The 22,712-nt window shown below is 30.4% G+C and overlaps 1 protein-coding gene, 1 long non-coding RNA gene and 1 pseudogene across 4 annotated transcripts; all 3 read right to left on the bottom strand.

The window, feature by feature from the left end:
• Positions 1–1,255: 1,255 nt before the first annotated feature.
• LOC145180404 (uncharacterized) lies at positions 1,256–3,620 on the bottom strand. 3 transcript variants are annotated; one of them, XM_090083192.1, is made up of 4 exons: positions 3,588–3,620; positions 2,927–3,145; positions 2,510–2,836; positions 1,256–2,265 (listed from the first exon to the last, which is right to left on the bottom strand). In XM_090083192.1, the coding sequence occupies exons 2-4, from the start codon at positions 3,138–3,140 to the stop codon at positions 1,340–1,342; spliced, it is 1,467 nt and encodes a 488-aa protein (XP_089939318.1). In that variant the 5' UTR covers positions 3,141–3,145; positions 3,588–3,620; the 3' UTR covers positions 1,256–1,339. The 3 variants fall into 3 exon arrangements, with proteins under 3 accessions (XP_089939318.1, XP_089939316.1, XP_089939317.1); XM_090083190.1 differs by having other exon boundaries at positions 2,927–3,203; positions 3,393–3,620; XM_090083191.1 differs by having other exon boundaries at positions 3,393–3,613.
• A 7,775-nt stretch (positions 3,621–11,395) lies between these two features.
• On the bottom strand, positions 11,396–13,491 carry LOC149890804 (uncharacterized). Its single transcript, XR_016451030.1, has 4 exons — positions 12,608–13,491; positions 12,361–12,471; positions 11,908–11,967; positions 11,396–11,726 (listed from the first exon to the last, which is right to left on the bottom strand). It is a non-coding gene; the product is annotated as an uncharacterized LOC149890804 (long non-coding RNA).
• Positions 13,492–14,296: 805 nt separating this feature from the next.
• LOC149890805 (uncharacterized) lies at positions 14,297–22,317 on the bottom strand (annotated as a pseudogene).
• Positions 22,318–22,712: the final 395 nt, after the last annotated feature.

Consider the following 22,712-nt stretch of genomic DNA (forward strand, 5'->3'; position numbering starts at 1 on the left):
GGGCCCCTTGTGTGTACAAACAAATTTTTTAAAATAATTTTCAAAAGATTTAATCAGTTTTGACTTTTAAAAGATTTAGTTAACTTTTATTTTTAATTTTCAATCCCCAGAACACGCTTCTTTTGGTCCTGGGTATATAATTGATCAAAATGAGGGCCCCTTAAGAAAACTTCCCCGGGGCCCGAAATTTCTCTCGGCTGCTATGCCTGCATGCAGCCTGATATCACTGATCTGTGGGAATTTTTGAAGTAGATACATAAAGGCTTGGTCTTCTTTATTCGGTACTTTTATAAAGTTCTTCATCGAACCAAGTTTTAAATGGAGGAAGGTAGTAAAACATTTTCATTTCTGAAAAATTACCCAAGGGTGGCAAAAATGTTTTCAAAGTAAAGTTTTGTAGCGACAAGAAAAAACTTAAAATATGTTTTGCCTTGAGATCATTATATATCAGCAAATTGTGGTTAGAGTACTTGATTGTATAAACCAATGCTTTCGTATTCTTATAGCTTTCTGTTAACTGAACTGAATGAAAACCATTTTATTGCCAATATGTAAGAATAATACCTAAGAAAACTGTTTATAGATATAGAAATACACCAACCATTTCTATTGACCATCACATGGAGACGAGCAAGCACTACACAACCACTCGCGATTTAAAAAGTAAATTTCATTGAGAACCACCTAAGAAAACCCTAGGAACATTTCTTACGCAGACCAGTGTTATCGGTATCTTAGAGTTAAAAATAACTGATAACTTCTCTGAAATGGCTTCGTTTATAGGTGATATAGAATAGAGAAACAAAACACGTTTTCCGTTTTGTGTTTGGTTTAAAAACGGGGGCGTTCCAATAATATCAATTGTTTGTGACGATTTATTCTCTTCATTGGAGAACATTACCTTTCTAAGATTAAAGGAGTGTTTTAGAGTAACTTCTATTGGGTTTTTTTAGTTAGTAAAAGGGCAAAAGCTGAATTAATCGAGTTATTTCATTCGCTCAAAATATTTCTATCGGAACCTTTAATATACACATCCTAAACATCAAGTTCAGTTTAAGAACGACAGATGATAGAAAATGACAATAACAAAATCCAAATAAAAAAATATCACACGGGTGTTAAATTATATATAAGAGTTATTTGTGTTTTTCATATTTTTTTCGTTGCGCCGAATATGTTAAGTTATGCGTTGGTAACAAAACAACTAAATGGTTTATAGTTACAGGATTAGGGTTCATATTTAAACAGGAAAAAGTATTAACAACTAATCTAACCTTTATAAACAGCTTCAAATACAAAAACAATTTATGAAACTATCTTTTTAATTGCTAAGTAAAATTTAATTTATATGATTATTCGAAAAGCATTCATGGGATGTTTTAGGACAAATTATAACAGAGCTGCTCCTTAAAACAGAATCATGAGAATGTGTGCTGGTTCCACATGACATTTTAATGTTGTTATGAACTGCAGTTGCTTCAACATTACTAAAGCTCACTGTTCTACTGCTTAAAACATTTCCATTCTGATTTGAAGTTGAGTAGTTCTCTTTCCAGCTTTTATTTTCCCTTAAACTGCTTCTTGATGATGCATTAGACTGACTCTTTGTTCGAACAGTTCCAACATCAATAAAATTGTCAGAATATAATTTTAAAGGGCTACTGGCACATGTACATGAACTTTCTCCAAGAATTTGTAAATTACCTTGGGTGGCAAGATATGATAGCAACCTCAATGATGAATCACTATCATCGATAGTAATATAAGAGTTATTGAGAAGATTAACAAACTCTGATGGATTGCTCATAGGTAACATTTCTGGGACACTATTAGGTGTTGCTGTAAACTGAAAATATCCTTCGGTATGCTTAGGTTTACAAAAAGGATGTTCAAATAAATCTGAGGAATGTTTACACTCCTGTGAGCTAACTATAACTTGCTGTTTTAAAGTACCAATAGAGTTTTTCAAATTTAATTCATTGACACTGCAACTCATACTATTCTTGCTATTTGACTGATTAGTACTGTCCTCTTTAGGGCTATATTTCAAATTCTTTTCAGTGAAAAAATGTGAAGAACTTGGACCTTTCTCAGATTTCGATGAATGCTGAGAACTTTGATTCTCACTCAAATTACTATTATCTCTGTGCTTCTTCAAGTGATTTAACAGCCTCATTTTTGATACAAACTTTTTTTCACAAAATGGATCAGGGCATGTTAAATCATCAACAGTATCTTTATGCTTCTGAGCATGCATCTTCAAACCTAATGTTGAACAAAAACATTTAAACATGCTAAATGATGTAAAAAAAATAATAATAATAGTTAACAATAAATACAATTCCATTTATTTAAACTTTCAAGTTCCACTTATTCATAAATCAGAACTTTTCACTTCATCAAGCTTTGTTAGAGTGTTTTTTAGCGTGAAATTCACTATTAAGATTGTGAGCTTTTATCTAGCATGGAATTTTGAAAAAGTAGCTTTGATAGATTTAAAATACTTTACCATACTTAGATGCAAATACTCGCTCACAACCATTTTCATTACATGAGTATGGCTTCTCTCTGCTATGTGTACGTAGGTGGGCTTTTAAATGATGAGATGCTAGAAAAGCTTGACTACAGTCAATCTCTTTGCATTGAAAAGGACGATCTTGTGTATGTATTCGAACATGTTTGGTTAAGTCACTTTTTGTTGTAAAACCTTTAATACAATCCTGAAAGTAGCATACAAATAAGGTACCATCATGAACACGCTGGTGAGCACGAAGTCGGTATAGAGTGTTGAAGGTTTTAGCACAACCATTATTATCACAAGAGTATGGACGTTCTCCTTCAAAATAAAACCATTTAAACAGTCTTAAAATATATTCAAAATTATTTATTTTAAAAATTCTGAATCACAAAAATCATGTAAAAGTACCAGTGTGATGCCGATAATGGACTTTAAAACTGTATGCAGAGACGAAACCTTTTTCACAGCCCTGATAATCACAATAAAAACTGAATTGTCCTGAATGGATCTTTTGATGTGTTTTTAAGTTTCCTTTTGTTTTGTAAGTGCGCCCACAGCCATTAAATGTACATGAAAATTGTTTTTCTTCTTGTGAAGTTTCTCTCTGATTTTGTACTTCCATATTATCTGTACCATTTAAAAATTGTCATAGGCATTAGCTTTTAAGTACTACAATTTAAAAAACCTAACAAAAAAATGTTGAACTAGCTTTATTTTTTTAGATATATATTATTGTAAAATTATATATATATATATATATATATATATATATATATATATATATATATATATATATATATATATATATATATATATATATATATATATATAAAGAGAGAGAGATAGAGAGACGTGAAAAAAGTTTAATAGCTACCTATTTGTTAGGAAATGGTTTGACGAAACCCTTTTTTGTTATAACACTTTTACTTTGCAATTGACTAGATATGTAATCAAAGTTTTATTATGAAATTTGAAGTAAATGAAAACAAAAAAAATATAGCTAGCTCCTTTTCAATTAGTTAAAATGATATTAGTAAGAATGTCATTTATTACAAATTTCAATACGAACTAAGTTATGTTTGAAGCTTCAGAAGCGGCAAGCGGTTTGAAAACGAGGCGACGATGGAAAACAAATATTTAAATTTCATGAAAGTCAAATATTTCGAAAATAACCTGAATTAAACAGTTAAAAAACGAACTTTTTTCTGTTTAAATTAATTTACATTTGAAGACCACAGAAGAAAAAAAGCAATTATTTTTTTATATTTTTGAATTATCGCCCATCGCTAACCAAATAAAAACTGTTATGAATAAAGTTTTAAGTGAAAAAAATAGTCTAAAAGAAAACTTAAAAAGAAAAAACTATAAACGATCAAAAAAACAACCATACACCCAACTTTCAAAATTTTTCATCTCGAAATCACAAAAGTGTGACTTCCGTTTTTCCCCTGTGGTCTTCAATTATAAAAGAGCGTAAATCATTAATCTGGTTTTGTTATCTGTCGTATAATATATCGGGATATCATCCGCAACAAAGGGATACTAAATTGGTCTTTCTAATGTAATTTTAAAACATTTTAAAGATAATTAAAAAGAAGAGGAAAGGAGAAGAGATAGAGATAAATAACGTTAAATGGAAAAAATGGAAGAGACACCATAAGTCTGGCGAAGTAGTGATTACCATACAAAAGTACACTGCAAATGGAAAATATAATTGTCCACTTACAAGCTCGTTTTTTATACTTTAAAAAACGAGCTTATAAGTGGACAATTATATTTTCTATTTACTTTTAAACTATACTTTACTTAAAAATTGACTGGGGATGTCGGAAGGTTTTATAGATTGGAGGAGCGAAAAATAAAATGCGACACTTTAATGCATTCTCAGCCCCTCAAGTTCCTTGAGCCCTGTTATATGTTTGCTGGCATGAACTTCTTGCGTTCTTACATTGATCGTGAAGTTTTAAGATCTTAACTTTTTAAATCTAATAAAAAAAAGCTTTGGGAAAGTAAAGCAATAATCGGATTCCATAATAAAGTTATCGCTCATAATAAATCAATATTAGATTATTTACAAATGGATTGTGCACTTTTTCTAAAACCGGTATGAAAAATACCTAACTTTAATGTAAGTCGGACAAAATTTTATGTGAGCTCAGCACATTAATTTCAAAAAGTTCTTAGTTTTAACATAAAATTTTAGTTTGAATCAGGGAAGATTTATACAGAACATTTTTAAGCTGTCATTTTTGGCATTCATACTTGTAAATTGAATATAAAATCCTTTTACAGAACTTTACGTTGAACCTGCTAAAATAATCCTGTAATAAAAATCCTGTAAAGAATTTTATATTCAATTTGCTAATACGAAATTTTTTTTGTCGAGTTAAAAAGTTAACGTGTCAGCTTCTTTGTGGCAACTTTGCCGTTTTAAATTCTACGTTAAAACCGGTTCTTGTTTTGGAGTATTTCATGATTTAAAGATTGTTTGTTATAAAGAAGTTGAAAAACTCAAAATTAAAAAGCGTTAAGTCTCGAAGAATCAAAAAAAAAAAAAAAAATTAGCGCTAAGAGTACAATTAAGGAAACTAGATCCTTAATTGTACCATTGTAATCCAGTATTGCACCACTTTCTTGATTTCAAATACTTTACGTTTTTGCAAATATTTCGTAATTTTAGATTTGAGGGATTAAAAAAACTGATTAAAGCGAATTTTTTTTTGTAAAATCAGCAAATTGGAAATATTCTTATGTAACATAACATCTAACTGCCCTTAATGAAACAAAATTTTTTGTTTAACAAATTCTATGCACCTTGAGTTTTTTTTTTCTTCTGAAAAATGCTGAAAACAGGTATCACCAAATATGGCATAATTTTTATTTAAATTCTATGTTAACTAATGGGGTATCTAGGATTTGAATAGAGGAAGGCGGGTATTAAAAACAATTGTACTAGATAATGTAAAATAAAATGCATAAAAACTTTATTTTTGGCAAAAGTTGCAGATATATAGTATCTATTTTTGATTAACACCCGCACAGTCAACATGACACCAGCCTTGACAGTTTATTAAAAAATAGTTTAAACTTTTCTCTACAGAAACTGGTGGCTTATGCCATAGATGTTGGTTCAGGTAATCTCAAACTAAGGCAGTGACGTTTCATGAATTGGTAATACCATTTCTTTTCAGCCATGCTCCCATCTTTGTAGAACTGATAAGTTATTTTGTTCTTCTCAGAAATTTTAAATGCTAATCGTCTTAGGTCTTTAGTATTAATTCCAAACATACACGAGTTTCAAGACATGTTCAACCAACTCTTTCTCAACTTCTGGAGGTAAATTACTACACGTACCAAAATGCTTACTTGATTCATTTACATATACAGTATTGGCAACTAATAACAATTCATCGTGTTTTTTTATATCATTCGACTTAATGATTAACAATAAATCAATTATTGTTTGAAATTGTGTGAAATGAAATATAAAATTAGTGTCTACAACATTTCAGCAATAACACAAAACAACAGGAAAAACTATTGATAAAATGACAAAATGTAAAATCATAGCAATGAATTACAAAACATTTCGATGAGAAAAACTGAGAAAAATTTAAACACAACACATGCAACTGTTAGCAATCGATATCATGAATACAATGCAGTTGAAAATATTCCGCTTCCCGGAAAACCCAGCATTTCAAGTGAAAGAAATAAGCGTTCACTTATTCGCATAGTGAAAAAAAAAAAAGAAAGCTATCAACTATTGATCTCAGTCAAAAATGGCAAGAAGCTTCTAATGTTGTTGCAAAAACACAATTAAAAAAACACAAATACATGTGGCGAGCTGCTTGCAAAAAACTACATCTATCGAAAAAACATCATAAAGCAATAAAAAACTGATGTTTAGCTCATAAAGTTTGATCTAATAGCATGTGGTAAAACGTTCTTTTTAGTGATGAAATGAAAGTTGAGGTTGATTCAAGAAAAAACAGAGTAATGCTGAGAAGAACTCCACATGAAAAAATGCACCCAGATTGTTTTATATATAGAACAAAACAAGAGAGTGGCAGTATAGGCATCTGGGCTTGCACGAACTATGAAGATGTTGGTTGCTTCAAACTATTCGATGGAAGGTTGATTCTCAAAGATATTTAGACATATTGGATTCTTGTTTGATGCCTTCTATCGACATTTTCCGAAAAGACATGGAAATTATCTTCCAACAAGATAATGCTCCATGTCATACTGCTAAGATTTGCAAGCAATGGTTTGAAGAAACAACATTAAAATCATGTCTTGATCTGCAAATAGTCCAGATCAAAATTGCATAGAGAATTTGTGGCCTTGGTAAAATTGAAATAAAATCTGGACAAGCTGAAAGAAGAAGTAACAAAATTACTGAATTATGCTTCAAATGATATCACACATAATTTAGTGAATTCTATGACAAAACAGATCAATGAATGCTTAAAAGCTAAAGGATAATCAACAAATTTCTTTTTTTTTTTTTTTAATTTTTTTGTGTTTTGTAAAATTTTTTTTTTTTATGATTTATTAATTTTGTCTTGGGGGTTTGTTTATCTTGGCCAAATTTTTTTTTTTATACAAATGAACACATGTTTTCATTTCAGTATTTTAGTTTTTAATTTGTTTTATTTATTACTATTTTATAACAAACATGTAGTGATCATTTAATCTAATTCAATAAAAAAAAAAAAAAGTTGAAGAAAAAATTCTTTTAAATTTTAGAATATTTAATTTCAAACTTATATCTATACTACAATAACGTGATGGATTGTTAATAATGGCCAATACTGTCTAATGTATACTGTATAATGGCCAATACTGTGTACATTTTTATGTTCCACATACCTTTTAAATGTTGGCTTAGGAATTCCATATTTTAAGCAAACGGCATTTAATCCAATATCGCTACAATGGTAAGCAAAAATAACTTTTTCCATATCATCTTTTCTCCATGACCCATATCCATGATTCTGTTTTGACATTTCATATTTTATCTTTTTTTTGAGGACATTTATTAAACTTTAAACGCGTAATTCAGCGGTCAAAATTGTATCATCGATACAACTTAGGATCTGCCTTGAGGTACAATTTACGCATTTAATCTGACATTCAGTTGATTAAAAAAATTTGACGACTAATGATAAGTTATTTTAAATTCTAGGTAAATATTTCGAATTTAGATGAGTTATTCTTTCACGAAAATACGCTGAACAAATCAAATCTTCTACTTTCTTTCGTAAAATACGGTTAGCCATAAATCCCAAAAATAAGAAATCTCCAATAACATACCAACAAGGGCCCACTCTGGTTTTAACTCATACTTTGCTTTTATCAACGTGACCTTTTTTAGTATGTACGACAGCCTTACATAAATTTGGAATTCTAGGCACCTTTTTTCCATTGTTACACAGTTTAAACTTTTCCAGGCATCTTTTCAACACTTTCAGAGACTATATTTGTTGGAGCATTTGTGTAAACTTTACTGTCTACCTCATCCCTCAATTTCTCAAAAGGATTGAAATCAGGTGACTGTGGAGACCATATTATGATTTTGAGGACTTTTTGGGATGATGTTTGGTTTTTAAGCAACTTAGACACAATTTAGACGTGTGTTTAAGGAAGTTGTCTTGTTGGAAAATAAACCCTTAACCAATATTTCTAAAACCAGATCGTATTGTGTGACGAACTAAAATATTGTGGTATGAGTTTTTGTCCATAATATGTAATAAATGGTATAGTAAATGGTAATCAATAGTAAATGGTATCTTTACCTAATTCCCAACCTTTCCTCCTCCAAAGCCATCCTAAATCGTCACATGACCTCCACTATGTTTTACCGTATAGTTTAAAAAGTAATTATTCACACATTCCCCAATCTTTCTTCGAATATATTGACACCTTTAAATAACAAATAACTCAAACTTTGACTCATCCGTCCAAAACACTTTGTTCTATTTCTGTAATATCCATAATTGAAGTACTTTGGCCCACTAAAGACGTTTTACTTCGTTTATGTGTCGCAACAAAGGTTTCCGACAAGCTATTTGACCACTTAGATTCGCACTACTCAATCGTCTCTTAACCGTATCACTTGATGAGTTTTTCTATTTTTATATCAACTTTAACTATCAAACTCTTGTTTAGACACACAAACCTAATTTTAAAATATAATAAAAATATATAGATTCTGAACTTAAAATTGATAAAATCGAATTGACCAAAACTTTTGCGCGCTTAATCCCGTAGGGAATTAAAGGCTGAAATACATTAAAGGCTTATCTTCAATCAGTTTTTTTTTTTTCTAGAGTCCAAATTATCCTATAAATTCCATATTACTTGGCAAAAAAGCTTTAAGCGGAAAAATTTTAAAACTTGAAAACAATAATATGTTCCCAGCATTAACCGTAAAAAAAGGTAACTTTGAGACATTGGGGTAAAAAGCGGTAGCTTTGAATCTTCGGTGTAAATTTTTTCATGTATTTTAAATCGTTATTAGTACAATAAGCAAACATAAAAATTTTAGTTATTGTACTAACATATCTATGCTAGTAAATGAAGTTGAGTTTACATTTTTTAATATTATAAAAGTTAACCAAGTATTGGAACCTGTTTCTAACATCCACATAGTGTTCTCCTGTACCCCAGTTCTACCAGCGTCTTTTCTTATCTCCTTCATTATTCCTAACACCACACAATTTCTTATCTCCAATATTCCTAACACCGCACAATTTGTAAGATCATGGTTTATCTTGAAGTTCAAGATGGTTTTACTTCTTATCTGCCATTCAGGTGATCTCCTCTAAATATACTTTGACAGGAAAACCCTTTTCTCCTGTTAAAAATTATAAGCTTGCGTTGTCACCAATAACAGGTATTTCTCTCAGCACGTGAGAAACAATTCTATCAGCGACATTCAATAAAGTAATTACGGAGGATTTGAAAGGTTGCTTTCTTGTTGCAATCACGAATTTCAGGACAAAGAATTTACCAGCAGTCTGAGTAAAAGGAATTTCTTTTTTCTACAACTTTACTGATAGTTTTACCTTTTAAATTTAAAACATAGGTTTGTCTTGCAACTTTCACTAATTTCAGTCGGATGACACGGTCGTTCAAACTCTTTTAAAAAGCGACAGGTTATTGTGCGCAAGCGCAGTTGGATTATGAAAATTTTAGAACTTTCAAAATGGCTACGGACCTTCGTTACAGAATGAATTTTTACTTAGCGACCAATTTTTCATTACTTATCGTGTTTTTTAAAATCGTCTACGTTGATAACCAGCTTTTAGGCTGTTAGTAGTGTCTCGGTAACTTAATTTTATTAAGAAATAAGTAAAATGAAAGGGGAATATTATTTTATAATTGAAGAGGATCTACCTAAAAAAACTTTTTCTTTGATTTCTTTACAAATTTGGAAGTCTTTTTACTTTTTTTTTGAGCGGTAAAACTTAAAAGTTTTTCTACTTTTACTTATATCAGTCTTTTAACTTTTTATTACTTATAAAAAATCTTAGCATTCAATTTTTTTTCTTGTTCAAAATTTACATCTAACCATTGTCCTAAATTGATAACATTTTATTTATATCGTTTGTGAAATAAAAAATGTCCTTATATAAAAAATTTACTAAATGTTTCTAATAATTTTAAATAAAATCTTTTACTTTATATGCAGTTTTTTTATTGATTTATTGGCTTAATTTACTTCATGAATATAAACACTACATAATGCATGTGGTTATAGGGTTGCCAGATTTCTTTTCTAACAAAACCGGACACTTTCTCATACATCCGACCAACATCCCCCCCCCCGACCCCAACATTCTTTGTGAAAATTCATTTTGTTTCATTTGGAGAACTAAAGACGGAACAATATATACTAATACTACAATACATTTTATGAGGATATACAAGGAATAATGAGCCGAGGGACCCCCTACTTTTTTCTAAATTTTAATAATAAAATATGAAAAGATATATAGAAACCTTTGTGACCCCCGTCACTTCTGCTCGAATTTGATAAAAGTTATCAAAGTTAAAAGTACTTTTACCATTACTGCAATACAATAATTGTTTTCAATTTTAATTTGAAAATCGTAACTTTTTAAAAACAAGCCTTGAAGTAAATTAGTACAGAAAAGTACATTTACTATTACTTTTACACTACAATACTAATTTTTAATTTCTTTTTCAGTTTTTAATAGTGCTATTATACATCCTACCTGCTTCTAATATATTTTCTTTTTTACTTTCATGGTTATATTTAATTTTAGTCTCGAATGCTTTTTGCAGTTTTTTTTTTTTTTTTGAAATTGCAAAAAACTGAAAATTTAACAGTTTTTAATAAATTTTTGTTTGCGTTTATTTTATTATTTACACAAACTTTCAATGCTCCAATAAAAATTCTAAAATTTGAACGTTCGAAGATTAAATTCCTTTGCGTTTAATATAATTAAACGTAACTAAACATTTTCACTAATAATAAACAGAATTTATTATTTTTAAAAAATAATAAGTTCTGGCTATTTTTTTAAAAATAATGCGCAAACAATCAATGAAGAAAAACAGATATTCCATAATTTTGAAATAACCGGACATTTACAAGTCCGGTATTTATTTTTGTTTTTTACAGGACAGACAATTGAAATAATGGACTGTCCGGTTCAAAACCGGACACCTGGCAACCCTATGTGGTTAAGTTTGATGGCTATTCACAAGAACTATCCAAAAAGTTTTATTATTTTTAGATGAAAATCCATTACAAAAATTTGAATCTTATTTACAGGGTCTGTGGATATTTGGTTGGGAATAAAAAGTATCCTATTGGAATAAACTAAAAAAATAACATTGAAATATGTATTCCTAGTCATGTTGTCAGATTTAGAGAATGTACACTCATCTAGAAATTTTTAAAACGTTATGATACCACAAAGAATGGGATCAAAAGAATGAAATCCACAAAACTTCTTTTAAATATGAACTGGAAAACTCATTGTGATGAATGCTATTGTCAGCAGGTAGAAAAACTCAGGAAAAGTTTAAATGTTACTAAATCACTAAAACAAAAATAAAAAGCTTTTTGGTCGCCCTGACATTGGTAAAAAAAATGTGTTGATCTTCGATGATTGCTTCCATTAAAAAAAGCATTGTGACAGCACATGACTTGGAAATAGATATTGAAGAACTAAAAAAAGAAATCAATCCTCATTTACAGCTTTACCAGTGTAATTTTTGTGGTAAAATATCAAAACAACCAGCAACTCTAAAAAAATGTGAACACTTATTTTGTTTTTTCTGTCTTGTGGAAAATATAAAGGTTAACCAACTCAATGAAACATGTCCAAAATAAAAACAGCTTATTTTACCTAAAGATTTGATATCCAGTACTAAAACAAATTCTCTTTTAATTATGTTGACTGTTGCATCTATATGTAAAAAAAAGTTTAATTCAATCAAAGAACATGATTTAGATATTAATCATAGGTGCATCTGCCTTGATAAATCATTAATAATAGCACAATCAGCCTCATCGTTATCATCATCATCATCATCATCATCATCATCATCATCATCATCATCATCATCATCATCATCATCATCATCATCATCATCATCATCATCATCATCATCATCATCATCATCATCATCATCATCATCATCATCATCATCATCATCATCATCATCATCATCATCATTTTCATCATCATTTATTTGACAACAACATTTCTAATTTTAAAAGTAATTTGTTTGCTTAAGCAGAGGCTTACTCTGCTTAAGCAAACAAATTACTTTTAAAATTAGAAGAGTAAACTCTTAACTCTTCCAGGTTTTTTTTGCAATCTGCCCTTTCTTTTGCTTCATATTCATGAACAACTTCTATATATTGATGCAATGTTTCATCAGCTGTTGTGCAACTTTTCACTGGTCCACTAAATATATATACATTCTTGTATTTTAAAAAGATAACGAAATTTCTTGTACCATGTCAAATATTAAAAAAAAAAAAAAAGGCAAACCACATAATTCAGTGAAAAATATTGAAAGTGTTAAAAGAAAAAAACTAACCACTCTGTTTAGAGCAATTTTTAATCTAATTTGACCAAAATTTTAACTCAAAGAAACTTCAAGCTAGTTTTAAAAAGTTAAATCTTTAAAGTTGATCAGTAAAAAGTTGCCAAACAGCTGAAAAAGTAAATAAACCTGTAAGAGCAAGGAGTGAGAAGAGAAGTAATTAAAATTTAAAAAAAAAAACCCAATTCAGAAGGTAAAAAATATCAAAATGTAAAAGAAAAAATATATGTATGTAATGTATGTATGTATGTGTATGTATGTATGTATGTATGCAATGTATGCAATGTATGTATGTATGTATGTATGTATGTATGTATGTATGTATGTATGCATGCATGCATGTATGTATGTATGTATGTATGTATGTATGTATGTATGTATGTATGTATGTATGTATGTATGTATGTATGTATGTATGTATGTATGTATGTATGTATGTATGTATGTATGTATGATGTATGTATGTATGTATGTATGTATGTATGTATGTATGTATGTATGTATGTATGTATGTATGTATGTATGTATGTATGTATGTATGTATGTATGTATGTATGTATGTATGTATGTATGTATGTATGTATGTATGTATGTATGTATGTATGTATATCTGTGTGTTTGTATGTTTATTTACAAGAAGAAAAAATTGAGTGCTAAGATCTGATAAAAGCGTTAAATACTATAAAACCTCATCTAAATTTTAAAATTAGATGATGTGTTTTTAAAAGTGTAAACAAATCAGCATATTCAAGAATGTTAATTTACTTAGAAAAGCGCAACTTTAAATTTTTTGATATAATCTTTATCTTATTTGAATCATTTTCTTATACAAGTGAGATATGCTTATTATGATTTCAGTTTTAGAAAGAGTTTAAAATGTTGATTTATATGGAAACATATATAAATGATCAGTCAACTAAATAAGGAATTTCGTTGCTATGGACCGTAGCCGTTATTAAAAGTTGAATTTTTTTTAAGTTTCTATTGCGCTTGCGTATAATAACTTGTCGCTTCTGAACGACCGTGATGAGAGTTTTATGTCCAAATCCCCTGTCCACAATTTCTTTTATTAGTTGAATCAATCAACTGTTCTTCTCCAAGATTGACATTTTTTGTCTTTATTGACACAACAGAAACAGATACATCTATTTTCTGAAAAAAAGTCTTGCTTTTTGCAGGCTTAGGGTCGTTTCCACACCTACCGTGAGTTTAACAAAAGTTATCATAATATATTAGATTACTCAAAAAGTAGAAATGCTTTAGAAATGAATTTTTGCAGACGTCAATATAATACTATAACGGTTAATTTAAAATTATTCTTACTCTAAAATTTAAATCAATAATGTACTTATTTTGATCAACTTTTAAAGCGCAGTTTTCCATACTTATTGTAAGTGTTTCACACTTATCGTATATATTGTCGACACTTATCGTATATTTTATAATCTGCTTTTGTGTCTAATTTAAAATGCGCTCGCGGTTCCAAATGAAAGTTTAATGCATTAATAACATTTTATTAAACATTTTTGGGTGTATAAATAAAAAAAGACTATTAAATAAACATTAAATATATAGTAATAAAAATATTATTATGAACTAAAACTAAAGATTTTAAAGCATTTCCGTTACTTTAGTACATATTCTTTAAGTTCTTAAACTAGAAAGGATAGAGTTTCATCATAGCTATCGGATTCTTATTTTATAATTATAATCAACATTTTAATGGAACTCGTTTTCTGACTCAGTTTCAAGGCTCACACCTGTCCGGAGAGCCTCAAAACATAGAAGTCATGCTCAAAAAATAAAACCAATTGGGTTTGGTAGCCCATACATCCATGTTTCAAAAAATAAAAAAATTGAAATCATCTGCCTACGTCCAAGGATAAAAAACGACTTTGAATTTTCTCATGTTATTGGCTCCTTTCTTAAAGGCATAAGGAAGAAAAGATGATGCTTATTTATAAATACCTATAAAATTTGATGGATAACCACTAAAAAAAAATAAAATTTGATAAAAAAAAAAATAAGTAAAAAATAAACAAAATGAAACTAGATTGCTTTTATTGTAAATCCATTTTAAACTGCATAACCCTAGAGGTATCTTTACCTACTAATTCGCTTTCTCTTAAAAGTCAAGTGTTTTAAACGTTTTTTTAAGCCTATATTTTTTGAATAGCTAGGTCCATTTTATTGCTTAGTACTTAATGTTACAGTGTTACATATTTATGTCATTTAATAGTGAAATAAAGAAGCAGTAAAAAAATAAATTTTTTTATTAGTTGCTGACAATAAAATATTAAATGAAAGCAAAAACAAGTACTTTTTGCAATTTTACACTGTTATTATGAAATCCAATATTGCCAACCTAGCTGACCCAAGAATATCACTTATATGGGTTGATAGTGTACAGATCCCAGGGTCACCTGGTTCAAATTTTGAAATCTTTTTGGTACGTCTGCGGGAAAAAAGTGACTTTGAAGTTACAAAAACGGAAAAAATTTACCTTCTTTTTTGACAACACTTTTTTACTCTAGTTAAATTGCTCTTATTCTACACATGTCAAATGGCACTAAACTTTGGTATGAGATTGGCATAAGTTTTTTTTTTTTTTTAAATTGATTATAATTCATTATAATGGGTTACTTATGAGCTTAAATTCTCTTCTAACAAGTAAAATTAATCCATTAAAATGAAACTGAACGGATGAAAATATTTCATTATTTTCTAAAGGTATTTGCTATTCAAATCCACAAAACAACTGAACAGCCTTCCTTTATATTCAGGTTGGGTTTTATCTCTTTTGTATCTTGACCAATGCTGGTGAAAATCTTGATGTGCAGTCTCAACAGCCTGTTCAATGAATTGTCCTAAGGGCAATTGTTTTATGTTTACAAAGTACTTGATGTGATGGAATATTGTGTGGATTTTGGGCGTGATGCTTCCAAGTTGGATTGTCAAATATGAAGCTTTAAATTGTTCAATCTTGAAAGAAAAATCTTTTTCTAGTACATTTCCAAAGCATGAATTCACAACCAAATTAAACTTTTTGAAAGCTTCAATGACAGCAAGAACTTGGGTGTTGGAAGTTTCTTCAGCAAGACATTGTAAAACATCAACATTTTTCAAACATTTCCTGCATTCATTACCTTTAAAGTGCCCGCCATGATATGGGCTTTGGTGAATGTGAAGCATGGCTGGCCACTTTTCAGCATCAGACCACACAGCTTTGAGAATTTTGAAGAGCTGATTGACTGTGCCCAAAAGAAGGTGAAATTCCATTGGTGGAATGATAACTAGAATCAGTGTATCCTTATGTCTATAGATAATTGACTTGTGAACAACATTGCCAAACTTTTTGGCCTTGACCAACACTCCACCCAATTGTTCAAAAGACTTGAGATTTCTTTTGACTGAGTCAAGTGTTCTTAAACTGCGTCTGCAAGCAAGGTTCTTTGAGTCAACATCACACCAACAACATGGGTGCATGCTTGAGTGTGTTTGAAGTCCACAAATAATGTTGGCAACTTTCATGTCACATGCAATAATCAACTTCAGAGTATCTGCATTGATGAGTAATCAAACGTTTTGAATATTAGAATGAGTTTCTGGCAAATCTTCAGAGACTGCTACAAAAATTTGTCTTTTCACACTTGTTGCTTTTGCCGCTCTGGAACTCAAAAGTCGCTTTTGAGGTGGTGAGTTCGATTTCTCTTGTTCGGTAGAACTCTCAATAACACTGACACAAAACTTGAGGAAACCTTTGCCTCCATCAATGCCTAATTTGACAAAGTAGTCACCTGAAGCTTTTCTAGATTGAATGACTTGATTAACCAGAACAGACAAATCTTTGCAATGAACAACAACAGGGGTTGTGTCACAACCTTTTGAATCTGTGGTTTTTAAGTCTGTAAAAGTAAAAAACTCCTTCAGCTGTTGACCAGCCATTTGAAAACTGGTATAAAAGATGGGCTCAATCATTTTCTTGTCTGATGACTGATGAACAGTTTTCATTAATTTTTTGATCCCATTGTTAGAGAGGCCAGTGTTAATTTGTACATTGATGAGGTCTCGGGTTGTCAATGTTGATGTGGCAGAATGTGATCTTGCTGCACTTGGCCCTGTAGAAAATTTGCATTTATTACCTCTAGCAAACAAAAATTGCAAAAATAATCATTTTATAATTAATCACTTACAAAATTATAATATTATAATTAATTTTTGCTGACATTGTAACAGGGAGTGGATGATCTCCAGATGCTTTTGCCAAACAAATTGTGGCACACACATGGCTATGTGTTTTAGCTCTGACTCGGATAGTTTTAAAATCAAACAAAGCAACATCCTTTCCTTCCTCTTTTCGTCTTAAGGCAGTTATGCATGATTCACAAAGACCTTGAGGCACACAAGAGTTGCACCCATCAAGATTTGTCTGGTAAATGCGACAAACTCTTTCAGCCTGAAAAGCAGTCATCTGTCGGCCACATTTTTGAAGGCAAAGCATGCAGACACACATTCTGTTCTGCTCATGGTTTCTTGCCTAATTTGGCATCTTATGGACTCAGTGGATTGCAGCAGTGTACCTAAACATATTGAGCTATAATATGAAATTGAAGAATATGATTGACAAACATTAAGAATTCTGGCAATTTTATTTCATTAATAACATTAATAGAGGACTCTCTGTAATGTGATCATAGGAGATGCCTTGATTTATTTTGATTGGATTTCAAGATATTGATAACCTTTAGAATCCTGCAATCTTTGATAATGTGAATTTAATACACCAACATATACGTCACATTGAGGTAGATGTATTTCAAATAAATAACACATTTTTATGATATGTACGTCACAGCGTATAAAATCAAAGCAAAAATGAAATTAATCATGTACGCTTTTATTCACGTGATGATGGGTTCATATTGTTAATTCTTCTTATGCAAAACCCTTTTTTTTTTCTAATCATTGTTAAAATAAAAATGGAAGAAGACTAGTTTTTGTAACTTCAAAGACACTTTTTGCCGCAGACGTACCAAAAAGATTTCAAAATTTGAACTAGGTGACCCTGGGATCTGTACACTATCACCCCATATAAGTGGTATTCTTGGGTCAGCTAGGTTGGCAATATTGGATTTCATGATAACAGTGTTTAACTTTATTTGGACTCTTTCAAAATGCCCAATAGTGCCAAATCTCACAAAGTGTAGAAAAACAGTGTGTGTTTTATGTATGAAAAAGTGCAATTCACCAATTTCTGGTGTAGTTTTTGAGAGATTCAAAAACATTTTTGCAACATACATTGACTTTTTGGACTCTAAAGTTCCAATTGGAATGTGTGGAACGTGTAGAAATCAACTTAGAAGGGTTGAAAGAGTAGTATCTGTCAAGCTGCCTACTCTTTACAATTATCAAACTATCAATGTCAAGACTGTGACAAGAGGTTCCAACTGTAATTCTACATTTTCAAATCCCACAAATCGCCTGAAAAGATTTTTAGATTGTTTGTCACCAGAAAGGAAAGGCTTACCTCATAAATGCAACTCTACTTCTTTAAATTTAAACCTTAGAGAAATTTCAACAGAAAACTTGTTTCCCTCAGTAACTTAAATTTTGTATCTTTCCTGTTTTTAATAGTCCCATTTTGTCTGTTCTAAGATTACATTTCATAACAAGGCTTTTTAAAATTTGTCTTTAGGAGCATCATGTTCAAAATCAACAACTGCAGAAAAGTATAATTTAAGTGCCCAAGACCAAGTGCAAATTCAGCAAGCTTCAGGCATGTCTAACATTGGAGTCAAAAACCTTGCAACAACACTAAATTTGGTTTACAAATCGCCTCTTTTTGAGCAAAACTATCGAGTAAATTTTCATGATGCAGGGTTGCAACTTGCAAATTTTTTTACAAAAACTACACTTGCATCATCAGGCAAAAAAAAAAGCCACACAGAGTACACAGTTGTTCACTGCAAAAACGTCTCTGACTTTCTAGCAGAAATTTCACTTATGAGACAACTTCAAGCAGGTCATCTCATGAAACTTGGGATTGAAGGAGTCAAGGCTTCCTAAAGCTTACAGCAAGTCTTTAAAGAATGAATGATGAAGATGATTCAAGCAGCCCACCTTCAAAAGAAGTTGTCACCTTTCGAGCTCTAAAAGAAAGTGAGTTTAAAAAGCAATTTCTAATTGCAGTTGCAGAGGATCTACATGAGAATTGCAGCAACATCAAAAACTTTATTAAGCTTGTTTAACCAGGAAATGTAGACTTTGTGGTCTCTTGCGACTTGAAAGTTGCTAACATTTTATGTGGTTTGCAATGTCACTCTAGCTCACATCTATGTCTATACTGTGATAGTTAAGTAAAGAACTTAGCTGAAAAAGGTGCGCTCAGGACGCTGTCTGACCTTCAAAATTGTTATACAGACTTTCTTTCAAAAGGTGGTGACATTAGTAGGGCAAAGTCTTTCAACAATGTTGTGCATAAACCGCTTCTAAAAGTAGATCCAAGCCAATTCATTTTCGAACTAATTCCCCCAATGGAACTTCATCTGCTTGTTGGGATAGTAAATCACTTGTTCAAAGCACTAAAAGAAGCATTGCCAGAAGCAGATGAGTGCCCAAAAAGACTCAAAATCACAATCCAACCATATCATGGCGGAAAATTTGCTGTCAATGATTGCCAAAAACTCCTAAAAAATATTGAAGTGATAGATCAGCTCTTTTAGAACCTAGATTTATCATGGCCATTATTGATAGATTCAAAAAACTCAGGTCTGTTGTTAGAGCCTGCTTTGGAAAAGTCCTTGACAAGTAATATGAAAATAAAATTGAGGAATTTTGGACATCCTTTTTAAGTCTTGGATTTGTAAGTGTGACCCCAAAAGTGCACATCGTATTTTTTCGCATTGATGATTTTATTAGAATGATAAAAAAAAGCCCTTGGTCCTTTCAGTGAACAATCTTTAGAAACTCTTCATCACAATTTTTCTGTTCAGTGGCAAAGATAAAAACATTCAAAATTACATCCACAATATGGAAATTGGCTTGAAAGATGTGTGGTTGAATACAATAGCAAGCACATTTAGGTGAAATATGTCTGTTACATCTTTAATGAACATTAAAACCTTGCTACTTTAGAATTAGTGTTTTTGACAAAAAATCAACTGAGAAAATAACTATGGATTTAGTTAAACTGATTCAAAAATTTATTCATGAGATTAAATCTTTTTAAATATTTATTTGTTTAACCTGTGTGTAATTGTAATTTGTAAAACAACCCACAGTAAATAAAACCTATTATATTTAGAACTTTGAAACAGCCTTTGCCAAAGTTTAATTATAAACACTCTTTTAATAGTTTTTTTATTTTGCGACAGTGTTTTAAGTTTAGAAATGATTCAAATTCAAAGAAAAAGTGGTGATTAAAGTAATCTTTTTCATTAAAAGTAAGGTCAAAATGATTGACAAGTTCAAAGTAACAATGATTTCCTACACATTGACTGATGGCTTAATTTTTTATTTTTAAAGCCTCTATGTATAGACTATATATCAATAATAGTAATATCAGTTTTATTATTTATTTCTTATTTTTGAGTGTGTCTTTTGTGGTTTGAGGTTCTCCAGGAGATAAAGCACAAAAGACACACTCAAAATAAGTCATTTTTTTTCCTTGGACGTTGGCAGATGATTTCAATTTTTTTATATTTTGAAACATGGATGTATGGGCTACCTAACCCAGTTGGTTTTATTTTTTTTGAGCATGACTTTTATGTTTTGAGGCTCTTCGGACAGGTGCGGGCTTTCTTTTTTTTTTTTTGCAATTTTTCATGTTTTCTCTTTCTTTTTTAGTTTTTTCATTTAATAATTTTTTCTCCATAGTCAATTGTTTCTTTTTTAATCTTTCTTCTTCTAATTTTAACTTTTTATTTGCAGCTAATTGTTTCTTTCTTAACTTTTCATCCTTCATTTGTGACATTTCTTGTACTTTTGTCTTCTGAATTTGCTGCCACGTTTCAGATGTTACAACCGACGGTAAACGTTCTCCTTTGCGCTTGGGCATTTGGACTGGTTTTTTTGGCCATATTAAAACACTTTCTATTGGATTTATGATTTCTGCTGCTATTTTTAAACTGAAACAAGCTGGTTTTGGTTCTATTACAGCTGCATTATTGTAATCAGGCATATCCATATCGGTTATACCTTGCAAATTTTCTAAATTACAAGTTGTTAATTGATTTTTATTACCATGTTGTATTTCATCAGGTAAAATTATGGTCTTATATGTTTCAGATAAGGTTCTTTTTCAAAAATGATACAACTGGAAGTATTCAAGATCACCTTTCCAACCTAAATGTTCATCAGCCATTTTAAACTGCTCTAAAATACTTAAATCAATGCATTTTTTAATAAAGGTTATGGAAGAGGAAGCTGATGAAGTCACACTTGAATGGTTCTCTTCTAAATAAGGAGCCGGAGCAAAAGTTGACTCAGATAATTTTTGAACAATTTTTTTGTAGTCAACATTATTAGCATCAAATGGAAAAATTCCGGTATTTTTAAAACCACTTTTAATATTACTTGCCATAGTAGGATCGATTATAAAAGAATTCAATGCTTCTGGTACATTTTCATTGTTTAATTCTTGTCCTTCATGGTCAATGCGCCATTGTCGGCAAAACAATTTCCACTTTGCTTTCATCGGCCCAAAAACTGCTACATCGAGCGGCTACAAAATATGTGTTGCAATTGGGAACAAAGCAACAAGAATTATTCCATTTTTAGAGCAAAACTCACTAAGTTCGATAGAAAAATGTGACGCATGACCATCTAAAAAAATAATAACTGGTAAAGGAATTTCTTCTTTTATCAAAAATGGATGAAAAACGTTTGTAATATACTCAAAAAAGCATTCTGCAAACATCCAACCATTTTTACTTTTTCCAATACCCTATCCTGACGGAGCAGCATTTATAATTCTATTTGGAAGACGAGCATATTTAAAAATTGTTAATGATGGAGCAAAAGTTCCTCTGGCATTTACTGCAAATAAAGTGGTGATGGTTTTTTTATTACTTCGAGCACTTTCTTCGAATGTATTATTTTCTTCGTTCACCAATTAATAAATTAGTTTTTGGTGACAGCTGAAAACCACTCTCATCCATATTGAAAACGCGCATTGAACCATTTAAATATTGAGCGTTTTCTCTTAAAAGCTTCGGAATTTCAGCAAACCAATCTCTTATGGCTTTTTCAGTTACTCCTCCTCTAGCTCGGTTTAAGTATTCACCTCGTTTTTGAGATAGCTGTTTGTCACGGCGAAGAAATGCATAAAACCAACCTTTTGCAGGACGATTGTTAGTAAATTGTGTTTTTATATTGTTGGAATTCAAATATTTTTGCACAGTATCTAATAGCTGTACTACAGACATGGCAAATCCCATTCTGGTGCATGTTAGTAACCACTCGACTAACTTGTTTTCAATTTGTTCACCTAGAACCGATTCATACCCGCAGTGTTGTATCTTCAAAGCAGTTCTTCCAAATATTTTATCACGAAGCGTCTGATAAGGAATTCCAAACGTCTTGCTCGCTTTGTACACAACCATACCTTTTTTAACAGCATTAATAGCATCACGTTATTGACTATCTGTATATTGAAGCCTTCGTTTTGAGCTACAAACTTTTGTCTTACATTTTTGTCTTGCCATTGTAAAAGAATAAAATAATATTTATTTTTATAGTAAAATAATATTTATTTTTATAGTAAAAAAGAAACAAGTTGATTATTCATTGGACATACGAGATGTATGGAATAACATTTTTTTTTAGTTCATACTTATCGTACATTCAAAAATATTACATTGATACTATAATGATGAGTTGTTTTAATAATATTAATAATGATTCATGTTTTATTTACCTGATTAAGTCAATTTAGAAATAAAATTTTATGTTATCTTTTTAAATTTCCTTGTTTTAACACCTGTTCCATAAAATTTAAGACTGGCTTTAAACTTGAATAAAAACTTAAATAAACACGATAAAAAAATTTTTTTTTTGGTATGTTCTTAGAATTAAATATGTAGAATAGGAAAATAAAAAT

The sequence above is a fragment of the Hydra viridissima genome, unplaced genomic scaffold (genome assembly GCF_058129835.1).
Source record: "Hydra viridissima isolate aposymbiotic clone 2 unplaced genomic scaffold, HvirCarnegie_v1 scaffold_3, whole genome shotgun sequence".
Classification (NCBI taxonomy): Eukaryota; Metazoa; Cnidaria; class Hydrozoa; order Anthoathecata; family Hydridae; genus Hydra; species Hydra viridissima.